The sequence below is a fragment of the Acartia tonsa genome, chromosome 1 (genome assembly GCF_053477335.1).
Source record: "Acartia tonsa isolate MP-2025a chromosome 1, ASM5347733v1, whole genome shotgun sequence".
Lineage (NCBI taxonomy): Eukaryota > Metazoa > Arthropoda > Copepoda > Calanoida > Acartiidae > Acartia > Acartia tonsa.
The window spans coordinates 16779447-16797535 of record NC_137260.1 but is presented as its reverse complement, the minus strand read 5'-3'; the positions used below and the strand labels follow the sequence as shown (position 1 = coordinate 16797535).

Sequence of the window (18089 nt, the reverse complement as noted above, 5' to 3'; positions counted from 1 at the left end):
GACATAAATCTAAAAATGCAGAATTTTATCGCAGTGCCGAGAAATGCGCGAAGAAAACACCTATTTTACGCGTCATTTCTTTAGTCAAATGCAGTACATCCCTGTAATTCTCTCCATTTGAACTAAGTCTTCTTCTTCCAATTCTGGATAACTATTACGTCCTTTCTTCAGGTACGTCATCACTTTCTTTACATAGCCCAGGTGCAACGCGTGCATCGGATCACTGGGGGTATCTTGTATTAAATCCAAGCTCGGGTCAAGGTCAGAAAAACTGGTTTTCATGTTCTGATTATTTTCCTCTAACTTGCGGAATTTCTCGTCAGACCTCGGCGTACCCATATTTTGACTGTCACTGGGGTAAAATACATTCATTGATTCGAACAATACCAAGTTCTTTTGACGGAGATAAGTCTGTGAAAAAGCCATCCCTGGAAGGTCACAGTGTGGGCATCCATTTTTTGATCCATGGCCAAGAATGCCGAATACATCGGCTCTGGCAACGGCATCGTGGATGATGGTTCTACATTGAAAGGTATGTCCAGGTAATCCTTCTTGAATTAGTTTGTTGATGAATCGGGTAACATTATCCAGAAAGTTGTAACTGTAGGGACGCCTCCTCGTCTTCTCAAATATGCTGACTGGCAATATAACACTGAAATCCTTGTTGAAGAATAACCTGAAATAATAAAGAAGAATTAATAATAATAGCATTTAATACCTTAGACTTAAAATTGTAGTCACTGATTTATAAAACGTAAAGGCTGGTAAAATTTTACCGTAAAAGTGGTAAAAACTAGGTTTACTTATGGCATTAATTAAGTCCTGGTATACAGTAAGACAGATTTTTATATATGTATGCAATAGAAAAAAGTATCAATTGTAAACTTAGTTTTCTTTCTTATTTGTTTATTGAATGGTTTCCTAAACTTTGGCTTTAAAAATCTGGGCTGTCAATTGATGTAAAACAAATATTTTGATATCCTTTGAAATATAGGCTGCCAATCCTAAAAAATATTTTTTCGAGGGTCATGCTGTATATGAAAAGAACTTTATCCCAACCCAACCCTTTCAAATCCACAATATATTAATTACTTACCTAATCCAGACAGTATAATAGGAGATATGAGATCCCTGAGCTGCTTTCACTCCGTCGCCCGAGATGTCAAAAGTTATATGATCATCAACGGCCTGTTGTCCATTCAACCGTTTAAAGTCTGTGATGGCGTCTTGGAGGATCTCATAGGTAGGGAATCTGGAAAAAGAAATATATTTTTAACTAAAACTTGCACAATTCAAAGAAATTTTGCACCATCGGGCTCCAAATAATATTACGATGAAAAGTAATGGAACAAGGATGACAACATCCATAAAAACCAAAGCACTGTAACGGTACGACAAACGGACATTAACAATTGTGAAGTATCTGAACTGAATTTAAAAATATTAAAGTCGAACCAAAATTGAATGTAAGTAAATTTGTTAAAAAAAAATACTTCAAGAAGGATAAGGTTTATGCACATACTTAAATTTTAAGGAATTAATTATAGAGTGGCTTCGCTTATAATATTGTTCTCAAGTTGTCGCAGGAAGCAATATACCAAAGAATGATCAAACTGATAATTAGAACACTTGAAAGTTTGTTGTTAAAAAAGGAGAAAAATCGACATGTTTAGAATGGACGTACGGAAATTCTGGTAATGATTATAGAAATGCTACGCTTTCTAAATCGTATATAAACATACCTGCACTCAATCAGTGAACCAGGAGCATTTGTAGGATTATATTTGTTTTCTTTGATTTCAACTTTGTATTTGGGTTTGAATAATGTATTATATGACGGAAATTTGAAAATACACGAGCGTTTCAGAATCGCCAGGATGATTCTAACTTTGTTGTGAGAGATGGGGTTGTCTAGAACACAAACGCTTCTGAAATCATTAACAATTTCTTTCTCAAGTTCTGTAAGATGTTTGAAGCGATCCCCGTCATGATCGCCATCAGGTTCGCCATCAGGTTCGTCATCAGGGTCATCGTCATCATCTGGGTCAAAATAATCTTCAGGTATATCAAACAATTCGACGTGGTCCCAGTCCTCGGCATCTTGAATGCTGTCATTGTCTGCATCATTATTATCGTTGGTATTATTGTTGTTAATATTGTCTACAACAATATTAATGTAGTTTGTTTCTTCAGGATTGTTATTTAATCGCTCCAAAACTTGGTTTGCGTAGCATTGATAACATATACTTTCGGTTTCCTTTGTGAAGTTGGTATTGCAGCCTGTACAAACTTTACCTAAAAAAATACGATGTTAAACATGGTGTTTTATAGTTATAAACCTTCCCGGGACCTATGTGAAGGTACCCTGTAAAGGAGAACCCAATCGGTTCAGCGGTTAGCAAGATCCTTTTGAACAGACACACAGACATCCTGTTACTTTAGTATAAGGATAATGCCGTAAAGAAAAACTAGTCAAATTAGAAAGTTAAAAAATTAAAAATTCCAGAAAAAGTAGATAAATGTAGAGAGTGGGTGAAGGTGGGTTAGGTTAAGGGATCCCATGTAGAATATACACCCCTGGAACAAGGATATCTTGAGACAAACTTAACTAACGTTTGATCAAACCAATTGTTTGAAATTTAGATTGAAAGGAAAATAAAAAACAAAAATTGGGAGACAATGTTTGTGGGAATTTGGACAAACAAACAACAAACAGACAGACCGACATCGTTCTACTTTATATTACAGATATTGTAGGTTACCTTTTGACGATGCAGTTTCGTTCTCATATTCCACATCCATCAAATCCTCCTGCTGTTCTTCTTCTAGTAATGGCTGACTGTCTTCACTTTGTTGATGTTTCTGCATGCGCCATTTTCTGGTTCTCGTTACCTTACAGAAGAGTTTTCTTATGGACCTCAGTTTATGCTGCAACTGGAAAAAGATTACATAATTAGTGAATTACTTATTTAAAATAATATAGGGGAGTTGTTATGGATCGTTATTTGGGCAAGCTACACGTGTCAATTGATTACAGTACATATGACTATACTGGTGTAAGAGCAAGCATGTTTATAGTGCGCTGACTGCAAGTGAAAAATAGAAATTAAAGTCGAGCATAGATTATACTTTAAGTACAGTAATGAAAAGTAAGGTCTCATCTTAAATATGTAGAAATAATTAGTTGTAAAAAGTCACCTGTACATTTTTCGTCTTATCTCCACTTCTTATACGCTTCAGTAGAGCTTTAGAGAGTGTACCAATCAAATTGTCTCCCATTTCAATAACGTCTAACAGGGGTGTATAGGTAACTCCTGAAATAAGAAGTATATGTTATAATCAGGGATGTATATTCTGCATGGGATCCCCTGCTCAGGGGGGGGGGGAATAAAAAATAAGTGGTTGGAGGAAAAAAAAATGTAAAAATTAAGAAAACTGAAAACATTTTTTCCATTTTGCCCCCCTCCTTGGTTAAAAAAACTAAAAAAATGTGTGGTAGGAGGGATAAAATAAATGAAATATAGAGTTCTTTAAATATTTTTCTATTTCCCCCCCCCTACTTTTTCAGAAAAATCTAGGGGGGAAAAAAAATAAAAAATTTTGTAGCAGGGGAAAAAAAATAAAAAATTTTGTAGCAGGGGAAAAAAAATAAATCTTGTGCAGAATATACACCCCTGGTTATAATAATAAGGTTATTACTTGTTTACATATAATGAAAGAAGGAGAAAGCAAAAAAGGGGGGGGGGGGAGTGACACTTTTTGAAACCAAAATTAAATGTCAAAGGAACTCACAAAATAAAGAGTTAGAGTTACAAACATAAGAAAATACCCTTATTTATTCTTTGATTGTCTATAAAATTAATTAAACTTACCTATCAAAATTGTGATCCAATTATACATACGTCATCCAGCGTTGGTCTGACATTTTTTTACTTTGAAAAAAATAACTATATACAATATATACATAAAATTTTGTTTGTTCCAGTCCTGACCTGGATAATACCTATATAAATTTCCTGCCTTCCCTGAAAAGCCGACGAACGCATATATAATCGAGCCCCACTGGTCGTGACTTTTGCAGAATTCTGCAGTTGCATGGAGTTTTATTATAACAACAATGTTGAACCCAGAAAATTTGTTAATTTGCTATAAAATAAATAATAATAAATAATATAAAACAACATAACAAAAATATCAAAAAACAAAAACAAAAAATAAAACATATCAATTAAGATCTCCTAGAGAGCTATAGCCAGAAGCTTAAAAAACTGTACACGTGCATACGTAATCGTCGGCTTTAGGGGTAAATAATGTTTATTAATGTTTATATGCAGGAAATTATATATCTGCACGACCAGTGGGGCTCGATCACTGTCACCATGGGTACTTAATTCTAAAATATATGGGCGCTGCAATCAAAGAGAGGTTAACGTAAATGTTCTGAAAGAACAAATTGATGTTATCCTCTTAGGAAATACCCCCCCCCCCCTAGAAAAACGGCGCCTGGCCTCTACCTAGCCGTATAACTTAACCTAGCCTAACCTAACCCAGCAATTTAGTTTGGGGGGGGGGGGGATGGGGAGTTAAATAATACAAACAAAATTTTCTAAGAGGATAACGCCACAAATTACAATTAAAATTCGCTTTCAGCATGGATATCCGGAGGCTGGATGAAATCGCCGGCGGCGAGCTCGGCTTCTCCTAGCTTCTCCTTTCTCTTCCCTGAAAGGAAAGAACATTGAATTAAAAATGAGAAAACTAAAGCGTTTTTTAATGAAGAAACTCAAAGAATTCTGAAACATTTTTTGGTTAAAAACAATTTTTTCCCCTGCTACAAAAGACAACTAGCCATGAACAAGAGCAGGTGATTTGAAGCAACTTCCATCATTGATCCACTTATTTCTTTTTTCCCCCTCCCCTCCCCCCCCCCCGGAGCAGAATATACACCCCTGCAATAATTTCGTAGTTTTTACCTTGTTACTCTGGGTTTTATTTAGAAAAAAGGGCTGACGTTGGTGAGGAAAGGTGCACAGTCGGCTTCATGGTCAATGACATATCTCTCGGTATCATCCAGGCGGGGTCTCTCGTTCTCGTAGAGATTCTCGGGCATAGGTTCATTCTTCTTTAATTGTGTCTCTACCCAACCGTGATGGTATAACAGTTTTACTATTTCAGCAGCGTCATCAATGCCACATGATTCTTCTTGAACTCGAATATTTAACTTGGAGAAGAGTCTCAACATCCTAACCATGAGGGCGTCCCATCTGTCATGCAGCTCGTGGTATTGGTATGGATCCATCCTAATTTGAGGAATGATTATTTTGTTTGTCTTGTTTATTTTTGGGAGGGGTGTGATTAATGTTTTTTAACTTTCCGGTATTTTATTTGTCCTTAAACAAGGGGGGGGGGGGGAAGGCCTGGAGCTCCGGAACCTGGAGGCCTATCCAAAAAATATTAAAACTTGGGAAAATTCATCATATAAGAATGATTTTATCCCTAATAACCTATACTCTCAGTCCAAAGATAAAGCCTATACTCCCTGTTTACGCAAATGTGTCAAAACTTCCCCCCCCCCCCCCCTATTTATTTAAAACAAATTTTGTAGCAGGAGAAAAAAAATAAATCTTATACAGCTAATATACACCCATACCTGTTATTATGATGTACGCGTACCCAGGTGATTGACTTGAATAGCCTGTTATTCAGAACTATCTGAAAAGGTAGAATATTTAAGAAATAAAAAATTACAAAATAAAAATAGCTCGTATTCATTCGAATCCGGTGGATAGGAACAGGTGTTCTCATTCATACGCAAAAAAACTAGGTAACTAGCATATCGTATTATATGCATGGTTTTCTACGAATATAAAAATCTAAAAGCATAAGATTAAAAACAGTTATTTTTAGCCAGTGCCTCCGGCACCTCTGGGCCAAAAAAGTAGTTTCATTCTTATAATTGTACTCCTATATTTGCGACAATCCGTTTATACTACGGTGCAAGACATATATTTATTAATTTTACATTTAAAAAAGTCCTGTATATTACGTAAGCTAAAAAGAGTCCCAAAAATGGGAGAAAAAACGAATACGAAGAATATTTTAGAAAGAATTTTCAATAATTAATGATAAAATTTGAATTATAAAACAGAATGATACATATTAACTTCAAAATTCACTGTAATTTCACTAAAAATGATTACTAAAATACAAAAATGCACCGTAGTCATATAGTCCAGTTGAATTATTGCGCCGATGGAAAGTTACGGTTGCCAACATACAGATTGAATAGGTGGCAAAACACTTTGCAAGACAGTTATATTTTTAATCGTAAAATTGCAACGAATAATAACATTTCATGAATTATATAAGTTATGCAGTTTTAATTAATTAACCGGTAAAATATTAAAATGATATTATATACATAAGGTGTTTTTTAAAGTTTGGCAACTTTGTCCAGCACGTTGATTTTATCATCTGAAAACAGGGTTACGAAAGTTAAATTAATGTAAATTTTTTTTAATGTGAATGTAATATATTTTTGCAATGACTTAAATGAAATATCATCGATAAAATATAAAAAAATATATTGCAATGGATATAAAAGAAATATTTTTCAATATAAAGTTGTATACCTGTACAGAGCATGTGCATGAATGCCGCTATACCAATTGAAAACTATTGTAAACAATGAGTGTTATAGTTCAAGTCTCTTAGAGAAAATACGTGTTATATCCAAGTATGATTGACAGGAGATGGTCCATGTCACAAGATTTATATGAATGTCAGTTAAGAACGCCTAGAGAGCTATATATTCAGAAGTTTAAAAAAGTACTTGTCTACCAGTCTTGGCTGTTAGTGTTGATATATGGACCCTGCAATCAAAGAGATGATAGTCAGAAGTTTAAAAAAGTACGTGTCCACCTTCAGTCTTGGCTGTTAGTATATGGACCCTGCAATCAAAGAGTGGTTTGCGTAAAAGTAAGTGTTTAAATAATTTTAATATAAAAACATTAATAATATAGGACCTTGAGCGTACGGTTTTAGGCTGCCTTTGATTAACGGTTTAAGTTTTACTAGCGGCTATGCCCCTTAGAAGCCTCTAGGGGCACTTAAAGTAGGAAGAGAAAAGTCGAGGCCTCATCCTATTTTTAATTTGAGTTTCAGCTATAGATTAAAATAAATAAAAAGCTTCGTTGTAAAAGAGAACAATATTAATATATTTATATAATAGGATAATTGTTTTAAGCCTTTTTTAAGCCTTTTTGATTTGATCTAAGAAACACTTTTTATCCTATTCTTAATATTAAATAATCCGGGTTTAATATATATGAATGTAAAAGAAATATTAATAAATTATATTTAAATTGAATATTGTTTTTCAGGTTCAGCAACACTGATTCATCAGAAATAACTATTTGGGCGCTGCAATTAAAGATTGGCGAGATAGAAGTAAGTGTTTAAATAATGTAATAAAAAATCAATATAATTTAGGACCTTACGCATGGTTTTAAGCTGCTTCGATAAACTGTTTGTTTTATAATTTTTTAAACCTTTTTGATATATGATATAAGAACGACTTTTTATCCTATTCTTAATATTTAAAGTATTCTACTATTAATATATATAAATAATAATAGAAATATTAACAAATTATATTTCAATTAATATTGTTTTTCAGACTTAACCAGGAATCAGATTCGTGAGAAAATATATGGGCGCTGCAATTAGTGAATGGTTTACATAGAAGTAAGTGTTAAAATAATTTTAATAAGAACATGGATATTTTAGGCCATGTTATTAAGACTATCCTTTAACGAAGCCTTTTTAATTCAACCTTGCTACGAAGCCTTGTGTGATGGTAGAGTGTTTGAGTTCTTAGGGAACCACACTAATTACATAATATTATCTTGAGTTAGACAGGTTTTATAAGCTGTAAACAGACTAATACAATTAGATATGTCATTATCTTTAAATTATTTATTATAATTTATATAATAGCACCTTTGAAATAAGCTCATATTATATCCAACCTATATTCGCCCTTTAAGGTTTATGATTGTTTTAAGCGTAACGAATTTTTATACCCTTAATAGAAAGATATTATAAGATGTGTTTTATGTAAAATAATATTAAAAATATATATAAATTATATTTCAATTAATATTCTTTTTCAGGTTTAGCTTCGCACACAGCTGGGTTTATTCTCCGATTATAAGCTGACCGCAATTCGACCGTGGAACATTTCTTGCACCAACATGAAGCTGTTGCCGTCAGAAATTCATCCGTTAAAAGTAAGTGTTTAATTATTTGTAATAAAAGATAGTTGGAATAATCCTACACGCAACTACGGCAACACCTCGGCCCCAAAAGGTAGTTTCCATGTATACAAGCATAACAAATATGAAGTTAATATACACAGACACACATCGAACTACCTTTATGAAACTGTATACTAAATTATATTAACAATTAAGCTATTATTAAATTTATTAGATAGATATTAAACTGGTTAGACAAAAGTTAATACATAAAAATAATGTACTAGATAGGTAGCTATTTAAAATTAGATTTTACTACTTTATATTATTGAAACAGTACATTCAGGATATTATTAAAATCTAAACAGCATTACATTCATCCTCGTGCATGTTTACTTCGTGAAGAACAGCTGCCAGTTCGGCAGCCTGGGCAGCGGCGGGCAGCAGAGGGGAAGGACGGCAGCGATTAAGATGTGTAGTAATCCATCCATGTTGATATAACCTCTTACAAACCTCCCTCTGGATCTCGACATTGTCAGTTCTGGCTCTAATCTCTAGACTCTCTCTTAAAACTAACATACGACTATTTAATTCATACCATAACTCCAAATTCCCGTTATAAGACATTCTTAGTTTCTCTCAGTCTGGTTATGTATTGATAACTGAATTAAACTTTCTCTAATAAGCAGGCACGTACACAAGCTGTATCTACTTTCTCCATGAAATTTTCCCAAAACCGTTAACTTTCCTTTTTGTAAGGCCTTTTTGATTTGTTAATCCTTTAATTGCTTAATTTAAAAATGAATATTCTTTTTCAGGATTTTGGAGTTGAACCAGTTTTGAAGTGTGGAGCTTTGCAGTTCCATGGAGAACAACTAGAGTTCCATCTCAAGATGTAACAGTCACAGATTATACAAAAAATTTCATTATTTATTATGACGACAATGTTGAACCGAGAAAATATGTTAGTCAGTTAAAATTAACAAATAATTTACAGAACGATACTAATAAGTTTTATTATGACGATCAATGTTGAACAGAGAATATTCTGTTAGTCAGTTAAAATTAACTTAAATAAAGCGTATTGATTACAATCAGTGTTTATTATGACGACAATGTTGACACCTAACATTCCACAAGCTAAAATTCTAAAAAATATTGACTTTAACATATAAAGCGTATTGATTACAATCCGCCCAATCGGTGTTTATTAATTAAGTTCTACTCGAGAGCTCCAAACATTCCACAAGCTAAAATTCTAAAAAATGTTATTTACAGAAACGATACTAGTAAGTTTTGTAGTTTCAGTATTGACCTGGATAATATCTATATGACCTGTTATGTTATAATATGAAATAAATTCTAAATAAAATCATTATCATCATTATATTTTATTTGCGATTTTTATCATTAAGTAGAAGGATGTTTGTTTGGAAAAATCTGGACTTAGCCTAAAAATTTACCTAAAAATATTGACAAGAATTTAATTAACAAGTAAGAATGGAAAAACCTACCTTAAATACTGGAGATCTTGAGGCAAGTATAAACTTGTGCACTTTTAATTTGGAGGTACTAGTTTCTATCAAACAATCAGTAAACTCTGGATCCTCAAAACAATTCTCCAGGTCACCAGAGAGACAGGATACTGCACTTTCAGGTCCAGGTTTTATAACTTCCAGCCAAATAGTCAGAGTACCTCCAGGTAGGAGACTTGCCTGATTGTTCTTCAGTACATTAATCTCCATAAAAGCAGCATTACAATTTCCCTCTCCAGGTGGCACTGTTATCAATCGACATTTAGGCATCAGTACTAGACTGTTGTTATCTTGGATGCCAATCTTTTGTAGTTTCAGTATTGACCTGGATAATATCTATATGACCTGTTATGTTATAATATGAAATAAATTCTAAATAAAATCATTATCATCATATTTTATTAATTTCATATTCCATATAACGAAAGCAAATAGTGCTGAGTAAAAGGATGTTTGTTTGGAAAGTATTAGGTCTGAATATTTCCTCATTATATTTTATTTGCAATTTTTATCATTAAGTAGAAGGATGTTTGTTTGGAAAAATCTGGACTTAGCCTAAAAATTTACCTTGTCAATTTTTACCAAAAAGTTGGTCAAATTTTACCAAGTTTTTTTTTTTGGCAAAGTCCAAAAATTTGGACTTAGCCTAAAAATTTACCTTGTCAATTTTTACCAAAAAGTTGGTCAAATTTTACCAAGTTTTTTTTTTTGGCAAAGTCCAAAAATTTGGACTTAGCCTAAAAATTTACCTTGTCAATTTTTACCAAAAAGTTGGTCAAATTTTACCAAGTTTTTTTTTTTGGCAAAGTCCAAAAATTTGGACTTAGCCTAAAAATTTACCTTGTCAATTTTTACCAAAAAGTTGGTCAAATTTTACCAAGTTTTTTTTTTTGGCAAAGTCCAAAAATTTGGACTTAGCCTAAAAATTTACCTTGTCAATTTTTACCAAAAAGTTGGTCAAATTTTACCAAGTTTTTTTTTTTGGCAAAGTCCAAAAATTTGGACTTAGCCTAAAAATTTACCTTGTCAATTTTTACCAAAAAGTTGGTCAAATTTTACCAAGTTCATTTTTTTTGGCAAAGTCCAAAAATCTGGACTTAGCCTAAAAAAATACCTTGTCAAATTTTACCAACTTTTTGGTAAAAATTGACCAAATTGTGTTTTTTTGTCTAAGTCCGAAAATTCGGACTTAACCTGAAAAATAGAGTTGTAAAATTGACCACATTTTTGGTAAAACTTCCAAAAGTGGTAAAATTGAAAAAAAAAAAAAAAATTTAAATTTAGGCTTCATTGTATAAAAGTCATTATTTTAAAGTACTACAACTGATTATGAAGAGCTGTTTTTTATTTAAAACACAAAAAACGGGTTTTTTTGTTTCGTCAAATTTTACAAAAAAAATGGTAAAATTTGACTAATTTTTTGGCTAAAATTTTTGCTGGTAAAATTTACCACGAAACTGGTATATTATACCAGGTTGACCAGCTTTACCACTTTTCTGGTAAAACGACTCTTTTTTTATGGTATTTCGTAGAACCTGGGTAAAGATTCAAACAAGAAACTTGGTACTTCACATATTGCTAGAGGCTGCACCCATAGCATATAGTGACTCTGTATTCGAAGGACCTAAAAAGTAAACCTAATATTTTGGGCCCAATCGGTTTCGTAATAATTGAGGTTTAGAGATTCAGACAAGAGACCATTACTTCTTTAATGATATTGAGATTATATAAAAAGGGTTTAGATAATAAACATTAATCTCTCACAATCTTTTTAAGCTACCAAAGACAAATCTTTCCCCAGTCAAATGCATTTTCGCTTCAATGTGTCTTGGAATTTCCTAAAATATATTTTCTAACTTATATCCCCTATAGCTGGAGCCCTAACAAGCTCTAAACATATTATTGTCCGCGAGTCTGAGACAGATAAAAAAGACGACTGACTTTTTCAATGTGCGTGAGTGTGTAATATATCTATGCGCCTTTTTTGAGGCTGCATATAAAGCTGCAAATATTTTAACAGCAAAATAAAAAATTCAGGGGAACTATGCACAAGAAAAAATGGAGGGGGATTGTTTTTTTTTTTGTATGGGATGAAGCATTTTTAGTCCACAACCCCCTCAAAAATGTTATCCTTTTTTAAATAAAACATAACATAATTATATTATCTTATTTTTAAAACTTTAGGTCCATATATGCCAAATTCCGCTTTAAATTGGTCTTTCATACCTAATAACCTATACATTTATAACATCTCTTATTCCAACTCAATAATCCCATTTTTAACAGTTATGCTATTATAGATTCTCAGTTTTCTATCTGTTTTGTAGGGATGCATAAAACTACTGCCTATGCCTACCTAAGTAGGCTATAGGCAAAGTAAACGGAGCTAGACTTATACAATTAAACTTAATTCATGTTTTCTATTTACCTGTTCAACATAGAAGCAAATTTGTTGACATACAATTTTAGTAGGTTATTCGACAAAACGTGCTATAACTGATCATTCTAGTATGGCTTCAAAACCGATTAATATCCGCTGGATTAGAATAGGTTCTCAGCCATACTGAAAAATCATATAAAGCATCGCATTACAGACAATTTTCTAAAAATATCAAAATAAAAATCATAAAACTAATACCAGTTTTGTTAGCCTAGGCCTTTGGCCCCTCGAACCTAACAAGATGGGTTTAATCTACAGGTTAAATCCAATGTCGATATGTAATAGCATCTCCGAAGTCTAAGAGGGTATATTTGAATTAATTACAGGGGTAATCAATGTAAACAATGTCATGTAATGACAATAATTTTCATTATTTTACCATGCATATACAGACAGACAGACATGTTTAACAAACAGATACAGACATACTTTTATACAGACAAACACACTAGAGTAAGACATATGTATATATATATATATATTTCGATAGGAACACATAAATCAGACACAAGATCTTTTTTGGATAGGACAATTGTTGATAAATTTGGTTTTAGGCTATTTTACTTACTTAGATGGTAGGATCGCACCCGCTACTGACTAATGAATAGATATATTAAACTACACAAATAAAAATACTTACAAATTATATAGTTTAAGGGAAAAATTAATATTTAGGCCTATATCATTCAATTGCTTCAAAAAACTTATTCTAGAACAGTATATCCGACTAACTAAGCCAAACATTATATAAAAATGCAGATCGCGAGATCTTTTGATTTATACCTATGCAACATCTGTTGTGGATATTTTTATTTACATTCTAAGACTTGATTTATCATAGATTCTAGTCGTCCTAGGAATCAGTTATGAAAATCAAGCTTCTCGGATAATTAAATTAAATCATTTGAAAATTTCTAACAAGCTATCATCATGCAAAGTCTAAAAATTATTGAATGATTCCGAAATTAAAAGTAATAGCTGTCCGATACAGACTAACGTATCTACATAAAAAAAAACATCTGATAATGCAGGATCTGCGTACTTGTTGTATTAATAACAGATAGATGTATGGATATATCTTAGTTATAGAGGACCTTCGCTTTCATAAAAATGACCTAGAAAAGAGTAAAATACATAATTTAATAGCCCAGTTTTGGGGCTGGTTAAGTGTGAAATCTTTTAATGTTGTAATTAAACATTTTTGTTCTTACAAAACAGAAAAATCACAATTTCAGTAGAACATTTAAAGTAAAACCACAGTGCAGTCGTCAGACTGTCGTCGTTCTATTATATATAGTAGTACGTATTTTTTTATTAGTAGCTTAAAGATTATGACCAGATGGGTTCCCTATTATAGAAAGGCTTTACATAGTCCTAATATGGTTTTAGTCTATTTTTTTCAGAGTTATGTAATGAAGAAATTGTTTAATTCATTTTTTTCTGGCTGCTCTTTCCCCCTTTTAATAAAGAGCTCTTAGATTCTAAGGCCGTAGCCTCAAGTTTTATTAATGTAAGAAATCAGCCTTCTAAATATAAATGTAAAAAAAATACTTGGATTTTTATTGAATTACTTAAACTATAGATACTAACTATTTATATTTCGTTGTTTTGTAAGAGAACCTAATTTAACATGCTATCAATCTGCTGGCAATCTTTAATTATAGTTATCCATCTATTAATCATTAATTCTAGTTATCTATCTATCTATACATCTTTAATTGTAATTATCTATCTATCTATCTATTAATTTTTAACTCTACTAATCTATCTATCTATGATTCTGTAATTGTAGTTATCTATCTATCTATTAATCTGTAATTGTAGTTATCTATCTATCTATCAATCTTTAATTCTACTTACTTATCTATCTATCTATTAATCTTTAATTGTAGTTATCTATCTATCTCTAATTGTGGTGTCTACTACTAATGGTTTTTGTACCATTGGCCTTATGGGGCTTTTTTGTTATGCTTAGACAATATTACAAAAAAAGTTTGAACAGCAAAGTTGATTTTGAACCATTAAGTCATATTTTTGGTTTTAATCTATTAAAAATGGCCTTAAGAGGGCAGATTGATAAAAATGCCAATAAAAATATGTCTAAAAGACAAAGCTACATTATTATCTACGATTTTTTTCTCAGTTTTGTATGAACGCTATTTGTAATACATAAAAACCCATAAAAAGTGATGGATTTAATACGATCAAAGCGAGAGGCCTCTTAATGGATTAATTCATTGATGGATACAGATTACATCATTTAGATATTTTTGGCTTCTTTTTTCCTTTCTATTTTAATTGAATAGGAATAGAATAAGAAATACTAGTAAGTTAGAAAGAAGTTGCCATTAACTATAACATGTTAGAGCAGATTATCTGTTATAGCAGCTGAGAAAATTATTTTTAAATCATATAAAGATATTATATCATATCTCTATTGTGTTAAGAACCAATACGGATGAAAAAACTAAGTTATAGAGTACATGATTATTGGTCAAATTAATCTTTACAAACAATTTTAGATATATATATCATGTAGCAGCCAAGAAAAGAGATTTTCCTCGACAGCAGTAATTAAATGATTATCTTTTACTGTTAAATTTTGTTTTTAGAGTGAGCAGACAGCTGAAATTATGTGCTCAGACAAAAGGTGGTATAGGACAGAAAACTATACAGGTACCCAAAGTTTTATAAACATTTTTCATTTTTTTGGCTTAAAAAGTTTGGGTCCCCTTATTAGATCTTGATTGGATTTTAAAAATCTAACAAACTTTTCAACCCAAAACTTCAAGCTGTAGTTTTGTTTATTGAAATTTATTCTTTTGGGGGATTCTTTTCTCTGGAGGTGATTTCCTTTCGGAGGGTGGTGGTACCCACTCCAAAATAGTTAATAACCTATGAGAATCTACACTGAAAAGGAGAACCATGTTTCGGTTGAGCCAGATAGACATCCCGTTACTTTTTTATGAGGGTTGTTTTCTAACCAGTTAAGATCCCTAAGCGTTTCTTCTACAAACAATACATCCATAATTTATAGATAAATTTTTAAATAGATTACACGTTGTGTTATAAATATTTAAACGATTATCACGGTAATTGATCATTTTAAAGCTAGAGCTAAGTGTAAAGGCACAAACAGACACTTAAAGGGAGTGTGAACGTAAAAATTTCTCATCTGATTATCAAATCTTAACATTTACCAAGCACATTTCACTACACTGATCAACCAAAAATGTCCTATTCACAAAAATATCCAGAAATGATGCCTTGATTTTATGGTATTTTGAGAGGGAAAAAGGAAAAAACAGGGAAAATCTGAACGTTTTTGCTTCTTATAATGTTTGTAGGGATATTTAACTTGTCATATATAGTTGAAACAATTTACTTACTGTTAAGGATTTATTTTATGTTATAAAATTGCCAATTCGTTTTTTTATAACGTAGTAATTAGGTAATAAAGACATATTTTAAATTCGTATTATTGACAAAAAAAATACCTCACTGTCTACAAAGGGTTGAATCTCATAGGTTATATAAAATAATAATATCCTTTTTTATTGTGTTGAACAATAAATAACCCACTTTGGAGAATTAGTTTACACTTTTATCAGACTGTTTATAAAGAAATATTGCGTCTGTATTATTTACAAATTTGTAATTAAAGGTGGGCGAGAGATGGACCATTTAAAGTTAATTGGATACTAATAAAAAACCTGTTTCTGGCTTTGTTATTGTATTTGGTTTTCAATAAAAAAATATTGCTTATTTCATCAATTTCTAAGTAACTATACATTGGATTAAAGCAAGGATTATGTTAAAAGTCAGCTTAACTGTTAGGAAAAATCTAGAACTATGTGAAAAAGTTTAATTTTAGCTATAATGGGAGAAAAAAGCAATTTAATGCACATTTTATATAATACGGAAAATTTCTTCCTTTCCCCGTACCTTATAAAAATCGTCGGAAAAAGCCGTTTTTTAAGCAAACAAAAGCGCGTTTTGCTCTATCTGTGAGATATTATGAATGAGATAATGTTAAGATTTAATATTAAGATGAGAAAAATTTACGTTCACAGTCCCTTTAATAAGATGAAAATTAATTATAAAAGTAAAAATTATGGTTAATAAAGTTTGTTCAGACTTGTGTCCATGATTAGTTTTAAGATATTAGCGCTTTGCCTGAAATCAAATACCGAGAAAGCAACCCCCCCCCCCTCCCACATTATTTAGTAAATTAATTGAAAATAAACGTTAGTTAGTTTTTTCATATGCCTTGCACAAGTTATAAGTGTATTTTTAAAAAGCTTCTCTGAAAAGAACAATCATATTGACCTAGTGGTTTGTTGATAATAATCAAAGAAAGATCCCAAATTCCGATAACATTGTGATAAAGGAATTTATTAACTCATTTGGTAACCATACAGCCAGAGGCGTGCAGATGGACGGTGTATGAGGTGTATCCACACACCTTCCCAAATCGTGGAGCCTTGATAGGGCCCTAGGGGGCTCTTCTACACCCACTAAAACAGCAAAGGTGGTTGTCAAGTTAAAAAAAGTTACACACCCCTCAAATTTAAGAGGGATGAATTATTGTGAAATACACCCCTCTCTATATTTAGGGGGTGTAGAAATTTATTAAAACCCTGTGCACGCCACTGTATAGCTGTGAGAAGTTGGGATTTTACCCTAGAATGCTAAGAATCTATTTATTTATTTTTATTTCTGTGCTTTGCTTCTTATGTATAATGTATATTGTCATCCTGGTTTATTTTATAACTTAACTATTTAAAAAGGTAAAAGTGTAAAAGTGTTATTGATATCTGATACTGATATGCCATCTTATACATTTTTATTCAATTCAATTTAGTTACCCTTAATTTTTTAGTTGTCTTACAATCCAAATAAATTTCTGAATTTTTTGTTGATGTTTTTGTATCTTGAATGATTATATTTATAATTACAGTTCTAAAATCAAAATAGCTGTATTATACAGATAGGGGTTTTATAAATGTATATTTGTTAAGAAAATATTTTTCATCTATGATACATAGTAGAATGATGTCTGTCCGTCAATCTGCTTAATACTCGGAAACCGCTGATCTTGGTTCTCCATTGGGTTTAAGCTATTTTGTTTAGGGTTAGTCAACCCCACCCCCCAAAATATTAATACACAACTCCTAATTTTTTGGTTATGTTACATGTGGTGACTCCTTGATTCCTCCTCTGATGGGGCGAAGCCTCTAGAGGCCAGACTTTACAGTTACACTTTAACTGTAATTAAATTAAGTTAACATAAATTTTGTCAATTTATCTGATTATAATAACTGAATTTCTATCACTATTTCCTCATAATTTAAAGAGCACATTATAGTATTTCACATGATAAAAATCTTTAGCTACTTTTCAAAAGAACCTTTTTCTCATTTTTCTTTATTTCTGTTTCTTCTAGTAAATGTTAATGATTTAATCGATCAGATAAGCAAAGAATTTGATTGAATGGTAGTTGATATTAAATTTTAAGTTTTGTACAGTATTTTGTACTGTAAAATTGAAAGCATAATGTTAATGTACTATTTCAATATGTATAACATCAACTTTGTGTCAATTAAATAAAATACAGGGATCTAAAGAGTCAAGACAGTAACATATAGATTGATTTACATCCCCAATGATGATAAACCAAATTACCCCATCTTCAGATAAAATCGTGGTTGATGCGCTTGGACACTCAATAAAACAACTAATCAAATTCAATAAAAGACCCAAAAGTTGTTGAGCCATCAAATAATAAAACTTTTGGGGTACCTCCTCTCTGAAAAAAATATAACAAAGTGTACAAACCTTTAAAACCAAAGTTAT

General features: G+C 31.7%; 1 protein-coding gene and 1 long non-coding RNA gene across 2 annotated transcripts; one reads left to right on the top strand and one right to left on the bottom strand.

Moving 5' to 3' along the window:
- Positions 1–292: 292 nt before the first annotated feature.
- LOC145313827 (uncharacterized) lies at positions 293–3936 on the bottom strand. The gene is made up of 5 exons (XM_080153472.1): positions 3873–3936; positions 3199–3314; positions 2763–2934; positions 1743–2295; positions 293–1252 (listed from the first exon to the last, which is right to left on the bottom strand). The coding sequence occupies exons 1-5, from the start codon at positions 3898–3900 to the stop codon at positions 1093–1095; spliced, it is 1029 nt and encodes a 342-aa protein (XP_080009598.1). The 5' UTR covers positions 3901–3936; the 3' UTR covers positions 293–1092.
- Positions 3937–7063: 3127 nt separating this feature from the next.
- LOC145313831 (uncharacterized) lies at positions 7064–10270 on the top strand. Its single transcript, XR_013877520.1, has 4 exons — positions 7064–7449; positions 7679–7746; positions 8175–8291; positions 9077–10270. It is a non-coding gene; the product is annotated as an uncharacterized LOC145313831 (long non-coding RNA).
- The last annotated feature ends 7819 nt before the right edge of the window (positions 10271–18089 follow it).